We start from the raw sequence: 14,716 nt of genomic DNA, 5'->3' as shown, positions 1-14,716 counted from the left end.
CTCCCATGCTTTTTTCCTCTACCACAGGCATGCACCCCCAGATGAACAGCCTGTCCATATTTATTCTTTCCCCACTAGCTCTAATGTTGCTGACTTTACGTCCTTATTCAGTATTTATGATGGAGTTGCCATAGTAATTTCTTCCTTGGTCAGCAGTGCTGTTAAGCTAGTACCCCTGTTTGTGCTGTTCCTCAGGTTGCTGTCTTGTTAGTGTAGCCTCAAGTCAAGGTCAGCCATCTGCATATGCATTAATCCCTTTTTGCTGTTTGTCATGCCTGGTAATTTCTCACGTTGTTATCTTGTTAGTGTAGTTGCAGTTTGGGTCTGACAGTTTGCACACATACCCTCACACCCAGAAGCCAGCCTGGTAAAACTGCTAGTGGAAGCACCTTCTCCTTCGTCTTCTTGGTCTGAATTACCAGAGAGACAGCCCTCAGGGCCAGCGACAGCTAGACCTTGAGAGAAACATCACACTTAACCTTCTCCTTTCTGCCTGCCTTTCCCCTCTTAATAAGGCCACAAAATACATGCGCATGGTCCAGCCTGTTGCTGCATCTTCTGGCATGTTGCTCTGTATTTCTTCCTTGGCAGCTTTACAGTGGTGACCCAGAGTGGGCAAAGCTCATTAACCCTTCTCCCCTGGACCAGACAGCGGCTTGCTTTCCGGTGACTTCTTCCATTCTCTGCCTTGTCTGGCCTCTGAGCCATGTGGCGTAGGTGCCCGGAAGGGGACAGTTCTGTGCAGGCTGTCTTCCTGGAGGCTGTTCATTTCCCATTTACCCACGTTACCTCTGTGGGAACTTGACAGTGAAAACTGATTGAATGGGAATGCCTGCATTAAAAGGATCTGAGACCTATGCCAGATATTTTTACAGGGAGGCTGCTCTTCCACCAGCTAGAAGATAAAAAGGAAGAGTTCCGAGAGGATGTATGTTCCGCCCACATGTCTTAATTCAGGATGACACTCTGAAGACAACTTGCCAGTATATGAGGTCACCTATAGAAGTTTCCTTGTATTACAAAGGCCAAATAAATACTTAGGTGTCACAATGGGACTGCATCTTTCAGTTTTTCCCAATTGTTTGCTAGGGAACAGCAAGAAGTGAAGTGCCTTGTCTAGTGCCTGAAGTAGTTGTTGCTGCTGTTGCCGCTCACCTGTATGATGTATCTTCCTCCTTGGGCTTACACATGCCACCACAGGGCATTAGAGGTTGGGGTTTTTTTCCTGAAGCAGAAAAAAAGGAAACCTAATCATAGGGGAAATCTCTAGACTAAGTAAAAGGACTATATCTGGTTTCATTATCTATCTGGTTTCAGCTTACATTTCCCTGCCATCAGACCATCATGTCATATTGCAGTCTGAGACAGCACCTGCAAAACAAGCAAGTAAAAATATAATGATGAGGGTTAGAATAAAATTTCTCTTTCCACAAAAAAATGCATCTCCTTCCGCATACAGATGGTTCTTGACATGTCATAAGAAATATTGCTATGCTAAGTAATAAGAAGTACACAGTTTCTCTGGTAAAAAAAACCCAAAATTTGCTCCCTGAACCTCATGATTTGTTTCTTATTGACAGTTTAGTAGGACAGTGAGTAATGCTTAAGATAAAAAAAATAAAAATGATTCTTTGCGTTCAGGCTTGAACAAAATCCAAATCTTGAATGACTGTAGGGTTTTTTTATTTTTGGCATGGTCCACCACTTTTAGAAATGCCAATCTGCGGCAAACTGATCATTCTGCCACAATAACAGTGCTATGCAAACAAGATTTCTGTTTGGGTACAATCTGAAGGGTGAGCAGAGATTGTCCTTCAAGCTGTCCTTGTAGGTAAAACCAGCCCCCATCAAATTCAGCTTAGACCACGGCTTTATCAAAGAGAAAGATTTAACAAATCATTTAGCGAATATATTTAGAAGATACAAAATATGACTTTGGGGTCAGTTCATTGCATGTTCTTTGTTTAAATGTAGCTTGTCTACCCTGACTCAGTTACAATTCTGTTTCTGTAAAATATTTTGCTTTCCGTACAAATTGCTGAAAAGAATTTTCAAAATGTCAGTACGTGATAAGCACTTAGCATTCATAGAATCTTCTGAAAAGCCCATCTGCTATGCAAATTAATATCTAAGAGTAATTTCTGAATGGAGGTTCATAGAGGCATGATTTAGAAAAACAATTAGCATATGTTTACCTTCCAGCAATTTCAATAAAATAGGGATTTTTACTTGAATACTTTATGCAGTGAGGAATGATTTCCCAAGCTGAAGTTGTACTCATTGCAACTAATAATATCAATATATTGTTTGCTTATTAACGGATTTGAATTTTATCTGCCCATTCCTCCACCAAGTTCAAATTTCAGTGATGGAAAGTACATTCATTTGCTTTATTATTCATGAAGCATATCCTGTGTGGTTCTGTTATTCCGCACCCTGTGGGATAAGGTGACTTTTTTTTCTCAGTTGCTTTCAGGAGCACGTGCTCCTGCCGACTCTTGTCTGTCCTGTCCCGTAGTGCACCTGGTGGACATCTGGAACGTAATAGAAGCCTTGCGGGAAAACGCACTGAACAACCTGGACCCCAGCATCGAACTGAACGTGGCTCGGCTGGAAGCTGTGATTTCAACAATCTTCTACCAGCTCAACAAACGGATGCCGACAACCCACCAGATCAACGTGGAGCAATCCATCAGCTTACTGCTCAACTTCTTGCTAGCGGCCTTTGATCCGTAAGTCTGCCTTTCTTCCCTCTTCTCCCAACTGGTGAAAGGATTATACTTACTCCAGAAATATCTTTGGAAAACAATTAAACAAGCTCAATTCTGACCCAAATAATGAGCGTGTGAATAGTGCTAACAAGGGAGAAAACCTAAATTAAAGACCTCTGCTTTCCTTTCTGTCAAGCCAAATTCAGCACAATTGTGTTTTCATCCAGTTACTCAGTCTCGTTCCAGTTTATATCAAAGAAGAGTTATCTACAGAAACAAATTTACATCCACTTCTAATTTGCCTTGTTATTTATTGATGCACCAGTGGCTGACACCACTGCAATGCCTCTGCAGCAGTGCCATGGGTTAATAGCTCATTATTTTGAAAGAGCTCATTTTCCGGCAAGTTCTTGCAGCTGTAAGCAATTTTTTTTTTTCTGGCTCATGCCAGTGCAGCATGATTTTGAGACCATGACAGAAATAGGATAAAGACCTGGAGGTGATAAAATTAATGTTGTTTATTACTGCATGGGACCCATATTAAAAAAAGGGCAAGTTTGAGATAGAGCAAGCCAATTACCTCAATGCATATACTGTGTATGTGTATTACAGTTTCAGAATATATGGTTATCAACCTGTACAATGTTTGTAATCCTCAAAACCGAATTATTGGAGAACAGTGGTTAAGTCTGACAGATGCAGATGACCTATTGCCTCTTTATGGTTTATATCTTGAAAATTCACCAGTGAAAACACTGGCCATGACACATTAAAATAAGGATGCTGCGCCTCTCCCCCTCCCTCATTTCCATCCTTTTGCTGAGGGCCCCAGTGCTGGGTGTCATCAAGCACCTTTTGGAGCTAGACCAGCCAGCAGCTCTGTCACCATGGCAACAGGGAGAAAAAGTAGATGTTCCACATGAAGAGGCTGCACTCTACCTCCCCTCCGGCCCCTTAGAGGGGAAGAAAAAGAAGCCAATCCGTTGTGCAACCATAGCCTTCAGGAATATATTTCTCCCCTCAAGGGCAATAAAAGAAGGAACAGGCATTTTAATTTATACCATTGTGGCTATGACAAGAACACTAAAGGACGATGAAAATGGCCAGATGCATGCATTGCTGCATGCCGCGAGCAAACTGCTTCCCAGCTGGTAAACACAGGGAAAGACCCAGGACTGTGGAAGCAAGACCTGCAATAACGTGCTTGTTTTGTACCTCGCTGTAAAGGGGCAAAGATCTCAGCTAGACATTGAGGCTACTTGCAGCAAAATGGAGGAGAGGAATTTTCTCCCCTATAGGGAAACAGAGAGTATGCTTAAAAGGGTAAGGTTTTGCTTTCCCTGAAAATGTCCAACGTGCTGTGGGTCATGACCTGTTTCTGGGCTCCCGTCAGGCCGTCCCAGGGTGAAGAGGCTGGGACCCTCGCTCCCTTTGCCAAGCAGCAGCTCAGCCTGTCGTGCTGCCCCTGAGTGGGGTGCACAGATGCACTTCCCATACAGGGGGAGCAGAGGTGGGACTGTGAGGCAGGATGGAGTCTTTTTCTCACTCTCCCCCCATTTGTAGGAACTGGACAGTTAAACTAAATTGCCTGCAGTCTTCTCTGATGAAAGGAGGGGTTTACTAGGTGCATGAATCATACTGAAATCACGATGGTCACCCCTAAAATAATGTTATCTTTGATCTGGGTTCACTCCTGTATTTCTTAGTCTTGTGTTTCAAGGAAACAGTTGGCCTGCAGAAATGCTATCCAAATTTCTAGGTAGCTACTAAGGAATTATTTTTCATGTTTATTAATGAATGTTAATATGATCACTTTTGATCATATGAATGCAGGCAATGAAAAAAAACAAAACCCAAACCCCTAAAAACCCCAGAACAGCTTTCTAAGATCAAAAACCAGTAGACCAAGGCCAAATAGCTCTGTATTATAAATGAGAAGGCTGTTCTTAAGTAATCATGGATGGTGTTTGTTTTGGTGTTTGTGGCTACACAGATTGATGGCTGCTCTTGCTGTACTGAGGGCAGGTCCAGAAAAGGTGGTGCGGTTTCTCATGTCCCATTTGAAGTGCAAAGAAAGAGAATGGAGAAATGGAGTCAACAACTTAACATGTATGAAAGGACCACAAGGGACAAGTTAATGTGTGATTTAAAATTGAATAAGACTTCCACTGTCTCACTTATTTAGTTCTAGTTAATATATCCTACCCCATGGGTACTGTGCTGGCTGAAGATCCTCCAAGCTTTACAGAGCTTCTTCCTTCATTTATAGCCTGCTGAAAACCTGGCAGGTTTCTCTGCCTTCTGGCAAGGAGTATTTCCCTAGGCCTGCAATAAGATGTCTTCTCAGGAACTAGAACCTGGCTAGCAAAACTTAAGAGGAACCACAGTAGAATGCTGTGGCATGTGTGCCAGCTTGCCCCACTGCCTGTGCTGAACTTTCATTCCAGATTTTTTGTTTTTGCATGGCCTTGAGGATTCATTAGGACTACAGATAATTATATTTCCTTTCTGCTCAACCCTGATGGGAGGAAAAAGTGGGGTAAAATATTGTGTATAAGATTTCACATGATGCTGAGTGTGACGTGTATTCACGGTAAGCCAAAACTAAAGTGCAATCTTATAAAACTGCAAGTCAACAAAATCAAAATTCACCAACAGAAATGCTGCTTCAATTAATTTGCCATTAGTTTGTGAAAAGCATCATCATGGGGTAGAGGGCCCTGACAGACCAAAACCAGTGAGCAGAATGAGGTGGTCACACTTTAAAATGTCTGTACAAAAACATGCCTGATGTGTGTTTTTAACTGCACATTAAAACTGGCCAATGGCTTTTCCTTCAAGATCTAAGGTGATTAACTGGCTTTATGAAATAATAGCATACTTTCATCACTGGCACACAAGGGCTGTATCAAAACACGACAAGTTCAAACCTCTCTGAAAAATCCATCTCAGGCCGGTGTCAAAGCTTAGACAGCTAGGTGGGATGTCAGCCTCATTCAATCAAATCAAATCTCATTCCCAAAAAGACACTTTTAAACAGACTGTAAAATATTCTGTGCTAGATCATCTTCAGCACTGACTCAGTATTGCAATACAGCTATTCCCTGCTGCACAGTTTAACTGACAAGAAAATACCTGAATTTTTGCTGTCCCTTGACATACCTGTATTACAAATGGAGCTGTGAGCTCTGGGCTATGAAACAGACCCAATCTGGCTGGAGGGGCTTGACTTCTACAAAGAAAAGAGGAAATATGTGTGCCCTTGTTTAATCAAATGCACATTTGAGTCGTATGAGTTCAATACATAAAGATGTTCAGTATCTGTTTTGGAAGTGTAACTTCTTGCTCATCCATTTATTCAGTGCTGTAAAGTGTTTATTTCTCTCTTCTCCACCTTCACTAATCTTTGAAAGCCATACAGGCCAGCTAGATTTTACAAAGGAAGTCCAGCAAAACATGCATTTCAGAGATTTGGTCATTATGCATTTTGCTCTTCTAAATGAAAGAATTTTGCTTGATTCCAATAAAATTTCCTCTCTGAAACCTGTTTGTGAAAATAGGAATTTTTAATTACAGCCTCTGACATTTCAGAATTGGCTGCTCTGATTAAGGTGGGCAGTAGGAGGCCCACAAGACCAAAGGAGTTTCATTACTTTTGGAAAAGATAATTTAAAGTGTTAGGGGAACACCACTTCATTTCTAGTTAATGAGAAGAATCCTATTTTCTCGATGTCCATTTCATGGGACACATTTGCTATTTCGAAAGATGTGTTGTAATTTCTTTATAGCTTTCCCCACCATATGGCTGTCTCAGTGTGAGTACTACTGCAGATCCTGACAAAAGTCGGCATCATCCATTTGGTACTGCTCTTCTTGCTGACCTGAAAGGCAAATTCAGCCCTGGAGCTGTACTTAGCCCCTTATGGTGTGTGGATTTTACCAGGCAGTCTGTGGGGCTTCCTTGCTCTGGGGAAGAGTCTGTCTGTCTCAGCAGCCACAAATTTGAGGAAGAAACCCTCTGCTCTGGTGTCTAAAATAATGTATTATTTTTCGCCCTTTTTTCCCCAAGCCATAGGAGATAACCTTAAGCCCTGGACTTCATTCCCTTTCCTAGGTACTCCATCCTGTGTTGTCGCTAAGTGCACATCAGCTTCAAGGTTTGCTTTTAGCATCACCAATAAACAGAATCACAGAATGGTTTGGGTTGGAAGGGACCTTTGAAGATCATCTAGTCCACCCCCCCTGTTATGGGCAGGGACAACTTAGTGCTTCTTACCAAAAGTACAATACGTGATGAATTTCCACCCTAGTGTTGTTGAGAACCCCTGAGTTGTTCAGCATATTTTACTCTGTATATGGCACCATCAACAACAACGTAATACTGCAGACGTAAGAAGTTTATCCTCCTTCATATCATGCTTTTAGTGCTTTTCTGTAGGGATCTGAAGAGTAATCTCAGTAAGAGAGGTGCTATATAAAATCAAAATATTTTCTGTCCTCTCCTGTTCCCACTCTTTGCATTAGCCAGCCTAAAGCTTGAGGGAGCACTGACTTTACAATAGAGATCTTCACGCTGCTGTGAGCCACTGCTTCAGCATTTGCTTTTACCAGGCAAACACTGTGATGCCCCAGTGCTGCCAGTCGAGGGCATCTGTAGTGCTTAGACATGGCTTAGGGCACTTCTGGATCCAAATGATATTGGCAGGTCTTGGGCCCCATTATCCTGTCAGTTCATCAGTCATGTATATTTATATATGCATGTGTGTATATGTACACACACAAATACACAGAGACATATATATTTGGAGGGCAAACTGAATTTGTACTGGCTGTAGTGATGCCTTTATGAATACAAATGACCGATACAAAATACAGTGTCAAAACTAATCAATTCAAATGGAGAGACTGAAAAGATAAATTAAATCTTTTCTTTTTTCCGTTCCATAACTGAGTATGGGAAAAGCTGATAGCTCTGGGGTAGAAAGCTGAAGGCGATTTGATATGTGTCTGCCATTCAAGAATATAATCCTATTAGTAAATGTAACTAAACCTACTGGGAAGAATAATGTAAATCTGAAGCACTTCCACATGGGCTTTAGTTTTTCCTCTGATTCTTCCATAGCTTCTTCATAATGCCATTGCTTCCACTTAGCATTTACTTTTCTTAAGTATAACAGCTCTTTTAAAGGCAGGTGAAAAACTCGTGATGAAACAGTGCAGGAGAATCCCAAAGGTTTAAAGGGTAGCAGCCACAAAAAGACCACAAAGTGACCAATTTTTGTAGCAATGCTAGGTCCTGGTTTACACAAATTAGAATCCAATCAACAAAGGACAGAAATACAGAAGACTGGAAATTCCTATACTGTGATTTTAATCTTATAAAGCCAGTCAAAGAGAACACAATGTAGTGAAAAAGAAAATGCACAAAAGCCAGCATGTAACATCTTTAACGTACTGATATACCATTCATGTCTACTGTGTATGTATATATTACTGTATTAGTCTGGTTTGGGGTTAGCAGGGAGACACAGTCACAGGCTCTGTGTCTTTCCAGGATCAGCTTATCTTTTAATTCTGATCAAACACAATTTTCTTCATTTGAGTTATGAGTGATAATCAACAGAGTGAAACAGAAATATTGATGAAGAGCTAGATTTCTATATATTGCTATTGCAGTTGGGCTATCTTATGTAAGACGTAATTACATATATTTTAACAGGAAATCTCTTATAAACATAATATTCCCTGACAGAGTAAAGACTGAAGGTCATAGAAACCCCACTTTCAAAAAATGATGCAAATTTTTTATTATCTGGTACCATCATTAGCCCTGTCAGTAGAATTTAGAAGGAGGAACGGGTGCCGTTTTGCTCAGCTCACAAATACTGGCTGACTGTCTCTTTTTTTAAATCATGATGACAATGTGTTCCCACTGATGTCATTAAACAGGCATATGGGAAGCTATTAAGTAATGCTAAGGTGTTTGGATGACAGATAAAAGTTGCTCCGGTGCAACTGTGGACTCTTACTGACTTATAGTAAGACTGAGAATTCCAAGAAAAAACACATTTCACCATTTGGACATTGTCCTGATTTTGTCTGGGACAGAGTTAATTTTCTTTTTAGTAGCTGGTGCAGTGCCGTGTGTTAGATTTAGTGTGCGAATAATGCTGATAACACACAATGGTTTTAGTTGTTGCCAGGTAATGTTTATACTGAGTCAAGGACTTTACCGTTCCTTGGGCCCTGCCAGCGGGAGGGCTGGAGGGGCACGGGAAATTGAGAGAGGACACAGCCAGGACAGGTGACCCAAACTGGCCAAAGGGATATTCCATACCATATAACGCCATGCTCAGTATATAAACTGGCGGAGTCGGCCAGGAGCTGCTGATCACTGCTCAGGGACTGTCTGGGCATCGGTCAGCAGGTGGTGAGCAGTTATATTGTGTGTCACTTGGTTTTTTTCCCTTGGGTTGTATTTCTCTCTGTCCCTCTCCTCTTCATTACAATTATTATTGTTGTTGTTATTAGTTTTACTTCAATTCTTAAACTGTTCAATCGCAACCCACAGGATTTACCATTTTCTGGTTCTCCTCCCCATCCCACTTGGGTGTGGATGGGGGGCAGAGTGAGCAAGCAGCGGTGTGGTACTTAGTTGCCAGCTGGGGTTAAACCACGACAGATGCCAAAAAAACAAACATTAAAAAGCAGATGAACTTAGAAGAGCATGTTCATGCTCGTCTTTGGAAAGGGACTGAACATTGCAGCATTTTTGTTCAGCCATTCCTGTCAATGCTGGACTTGGTTTTGCCTAAAGTGGAGGGATTGGTCTTTTAGGAGCTAAGAGTGCCTTGCAGTGTGTGAAGTCATGTATTACTCATGCAGCTCGAAGACACCAAGGTTTATATAATGGCAGGTAATCAATGGGAACCATCATGACTGTAGAAGGAGAATGAGGACAGCAAGAGGAGCAATAAAGTTAAGCCATTGTGTGCTTCAAGGCAGTTGAAGGAAGAGCTGACAACGGCTAAAGGTGAACACAGCGTCCTGAAAGTGCAGTATATGGTCTGACCCTTTCAGGAAGAAAAAAAAAAGTCTTTTGTTTTTACCTGAAAGTGACTGGATTTACAGAAAAAACTATGTCTTTTTGCCCCAAGGCATACTCCTGTGTGCATTTGGGGTTTAATACATTATGCATTTCAAGTTGACAATAGAGCACCAGACATGGCCTCCGCTTGAACAAACCAGGGACAGAACTCTTCCACATCTCACAACAAATGTCCTGCGCTTGCTGTGGATGCCGGTGTATTCCCCATTTTTCAGCAGAGTCATTCTTAAAGGTTCATAGGGTTCTGGTGAATCATTTAAAAGGCAATTGTCACGACTTGCTAACAGGTATAATATGCAGCTTATGCAATCATGTGAGCCCTTTCTGCTTTTACACATGCATTCCCTGCATTGATTTTTGCACTTACTCGCGGTCTTCTGGGGACAGAAGATGCACAGTGCACTTAGGGTATAGGGAGATCACGAGTGTGATAGGTGTTTTCCAGTGCTACTGTAGCACAAATAGCAGTAATAATCATTGCCTTAGTCTATAATGAGATAAACAGTTTAATACTGAGCTTCATATACACAATAAATCTGTTCTGAGATCTTTACAGACCAATGTACTGATGTGTGTTCCAGCAAAACAAACTTTGATTTTAAAGTTTGTTATTTCTTTGTATGTCAATTCTCATATACTGTGCATGTCATGTCCATGATATACATTTTAAATGGAAAGAGGTCCATATTATAAAATGGATATAAAATGTCTACTTTCTACTTTTGAACAGGGAAGGACATGGTAAAATTTCCGTTTTTGCTGTAAAAATGGCCTTGGCAACCCTTTGTGGAGGAAAGATCATGGACAAATTAAGATGTAAGTCTTTTGGGTGTTAATTTACCTGTTAATCATTGTTGTACTTGGAAGGATAACAGTGCACATAGAAGAAGAGGGAATTAGGATAAGTTATAGTTTCATGGCTGGGTTTGGGAATTGCACTATATATCTCTCCAAGTAAGTCCCGCTAAACATTTGGCTGAACCTCACACTGGACTTTGTTATTTTTGAAGCCAGATTGCATATATTGAAGTTCTGATTGGTGGGTTATTCTTTTTTTCCTTTGGGATGATTGAATTCAGAGTACAGCTAAGTGTCTCAAATGTTCAACATCATGAAACATCATTTAGCAATTTCTTCAAACTTCATTTTAGTGACATCTCTCTCTTCACATGTAGAAGTACAATATATTTATGCACTATTTTTATTTCTTCCCATAGGGTATATACTAATGCATTCTACTTTGAAGAATAGATTCTCATTTCACAGGATTTATTCCCAGTTCCCCAATAGCCAAGGCATAGTTTACTTGTAGCTGCAAAGAAAGGCATTCTCTTTAGTGCTATGATGTCGGTAGTTCAGGTTAAAAACACTATTTTCCAGACTTTTCGACCAAAAGATTAATGTCAACCTTCAGTTTCCTCTGAGCCTTCTACCACAGCCAAAGAAAACTGAGTTTAAAAATTGTTGTTGATTAGAGCAGACAAGTAGAAATCCCAGGTGCTAATTTAGTCTTCTGGATTTGGTGCCATTTTTAATATATTATTTCTATGTAGAAACTCAAATGCAAACTGAATTTAAATTATAAATTATATATGAACACCGTTATAAATTGAACACTGTTTGTTCCCTAGGATGCTTTAAGAATATCAGCAGGATCCATCCAGTGGAAGGTTGGAGTACGATGCTGATTTTTTGGGTCAGCAGTCCCAGGGTCCTGTTGTCAGAATTTCCCTTCCAGGTTCCTGGAAATGAAGCAGCTGACGTGACAGCCTGAAAAATGAGAGATTTTCCTTGGTCTATTATCCATTGCTAAGCTTAGGATAATTTTAAACAAGGGAGAAAGTAAAGGCATAGAAACATGCAGCTCTGCAATAATAAGACTACAATATTTTTATACATGAACAAAAAAGAGAAAAAAGAAGAGTGAAAAGTTATGCATTTGAAAGACCTTCAGTGCTTTGTGTGTCCAAAACAATAATAACTGACTTAATGAACTCATTGTCAAGATACAGATCTGACATGGTAAGCTGGCAGCAGGGAAAAAGCTGATGTTGCACATCTTGTCAAATCAGATCCTTCTTATCTGATTAAATTACTGCCTCATGCCATCCATCAGACTTCACTTTAAAAAATGGCCACACACAATGAAAAAAAAGCTGGAATATTTTAGTAATAAATTCGGCTACTTTTAAATATGTAAATGATTCACTTTGTTTTCTGTTGAGAAAGATTATAATTAAGGATGCAGTAACAGTGGAGGTTTCCGTAAGAAGAACATGTTGTTTAGCACTTCAAGTTCAAGTCAGACGATGCTGAATTCAGACCATATCTGTAGCTCTTTACTGAAGCTTTTCTTGTCTTTTCCCCCCTCAGATATTTTCTCAATGATTTCTGACTCCAGTGGAGTGATGGTTTATGGCAGATATGACATGTTTCTGCGGGAGGTTCTCAAGCTGCCCACAGCCGTTTTCGAAGGGCCTTCATTTGGTTATACTGAGCAATCAGCAAAATCCTGTTTCTCACAACAGGTAAATGAAGAGTGAGCATCCTAGATACAGGATCTCAATAACCCCTCTGAACAGGCTAAGACTTCATTCCTTTCTTAATATATGTGCGTATTTGCCCAGGAAGCACATGGCTGTGTGGAGGAGGGGTCCACTTTGCTAATTTCTGGCATGTAGGTTAGGTGCATTCAATAGGAAGCTAGTCTTTATAGGTTCTCCGTAAAACCATGGAGGAGTAAGAGAGTCAAAAAGTAATAGAGAGCAGGATCTTAATTTACATGTTCCTAAATTAGGGAACCTGAGGAGACTAGCTTCGTAATTTAAGCACCTAAGTTAGATACTTACATTTAGGTGATATTAATACCCCAAGACATGCAATTCTTCACTCCAGTTAGTTCTTGTTGCTATAAGCATATATGAGACTTTAACTTCTCCATGCAAAGCTCAACTCCTACCAAAAAATCAAGCTACATGTTTTCCAAGTGATGGTGTAAACAAGAAGTTTACGAGTGAGAAGAAAATTGCTTTAAACCTTTTTTGAAAATGGGAGTCAGTAGGTATTAGGAGATTCCTAGTCTCTTACGGATAACGTCAATGAGATAGGGTCAGGAAAGCAATGAATTTATCATAAAGAAAATATGAGATTTTTCCACAACTCACCAGACTCTAGGTGCACTGAGTACAGTACATTGGCTGCCGCTATCACCTAGCACTTCAAAAGATCCCATAACTGGGGCTGGTGGTCGACTCCTCCAATGGAGAAAGAGAATTCTTCTGGCTCTTGCCCCACATCACACTGTATAATTCCGTAAATATAAAGTAGGGGAAGATGCAGAAACCAGGAAAATGTTGCAAATAAAGTGGTATTTTCCTGCTGTTTGTCTTTCCATACGCTAACTGAATACCATTGAACAAATAAATTGAATGGAGCAGGAGTAGTGTCATTTTCGTGTAAAACAGAGTCTCATTTTTTGTTTTCCCTTAGTTTCATCACTGATCAATAGGGACTCCAGTCAACTGAAAGGCATTGTTGAAATTAGTCTATTGAATCATCTCCCAAATCATTTTACATGACAATGTTTGCATGTGTCAACTAGTCTTGCTTCACAGAGGAAGGCTTAAGACAGCACTTCATCTTATAAGAATTTACAGTGAAGTGACTTTTGGTAGTTTGGTGTTGAAGTAATAAACTGAGTGCTCTTGCATGGCAACAGGGCATTCAAGCTTTGCATCTTGGACATGCTGTTATTAAAGATGAAAAAAGCAATTTCCTTTCATGAAAAAATGTCATTCAGGCCTCATTTTCTATTTGAGAAGGCATCAGAAATGGCGCTTTCATTGACATTGCATGCAAATGAGTGGACCAGATGTACTAAGGTACTTGAAGAAGCAGTGTCTCCAAACAGGCATGAGATGGTTTTGTTCACAATCTCCACTTACAGCTAATGAGGGTTAGCTCTCTGAGTGACGCAGGTACAGAGCAGATTTACAAAGCTGCTGTTTTGCATCCATAGGCAGCCAAGTGCTCTTGTAATCTGGTCTAATATTTCACTTAAATTTACTTTATGTAATTCTCATTATGTCCTCACTAGGGATGAACTGGAGTTTTGAAATAAGGCTCAAAACAACATATCCCTATGATATTATGATAAATAATGTTTACAGTCTTAGTTACACTATAGGTTGTTCTTTCACTCTCTTAGGCTGCACTTAGTGTTACCAAAAGTCGATACCTTGGGATGTTGGGCACACTCTGTTGTTCTCAGTATGGATCACTTTTACTTACCAGAAGCCTTTCAGCCCCCTGATATATAGATTTCTCAATTTCAGAGAAAGAAAAAATTCTGGGAATGATCTTCTGCTCACGGTGTCAAATCCATTTCGACTTGCATCTGAAAGGATTTTTCCTATTGTAGAAATGTTTTATTGTTCCCCGTTGTACTGGTTTACTTGATCAAACCATGTATTTTCCTCTGTCTGTGAACCACCGCTAGATTGAATGACTGTTCAAAATAGAAACAACAGTATTTCCTCAGCAGCAAAATTATGGAACAGAAATGCCAGAACAAGTGACTTAATATTGCAGAATACAAATCTGTGGCTCAAAAAGGAGTTTTATTGCCACCGCTTTCCCCCATAGGTAGGATTATTGTTAAGTTATACTATTGCTATTATTACAAAAAACACTTTTCAGTTCTCTTTCTTTTATCCCAAACTAAAAAGATAGGCACTAACTTCATTTTCTTAGCACTTAGCTAAGTGTTATTCCACAAACCTAGACTCCATCTGCATGTAGTATATATTTAGAAAACAGTTTTCGGTTTCAACTTTCCCAGCAGCTGGAAAAAAGAAAAAGAAAAAAAAAAAGTGAGAGGAAAATACGCCTTTTAAAA

At 40.1% G+C, this 14,716-nt stretch overlaps 1 protein-coding gene across 11 annotated transcripts in view; it reads left to right on the top strand.

Annotated features, from left to right (window-relative positions):
- Positions 1-14,716, top strand: part of DTNA (dystrobrevin alpha) — a 234,311-nt gene that overhangs the window by 159,859 nt on the left and 59,736 nt on the right. For all 11 annotated transcript variants that reach the window (XM_037380456.1, XM_037380454.1, XM_037380457.1 and 8 more), the window contains exons 4-6: positions 2,519-2,732; positions 10,550-10,635; positions 12,193-12,347. In XM_037380456.1, coding sequence (XP_037236353.1) covers positions 2,519-2,732; positions 10,550-10,635; positions 12,193-12,347 — 455 coding nt within the window. The remainder of the gene's footprint in view (positions 1-2,518; positions 2,733-10,549; positions 10,636-12,192; positions 12,348-14,716) is intronic.

Source organism: Falco rusticolus, chromosome 3, assembly GCF_015220075.1.
Source record: "Falco rusticolus isolate bFalRus1 chromosome 3, bFalRus1.pri, whole genome shotgun sequence".
NCBI classification, from domain to species: Eukaryota; Metazoa; Chordata; class Aves; order Falconiformes; family Falconidae; genus Falco; species Falco rusticolus.
Note: the sequence above shows the minus strand (reverse complement) of the source record. Positions and strands in the feature narration are given on the sequence as shown.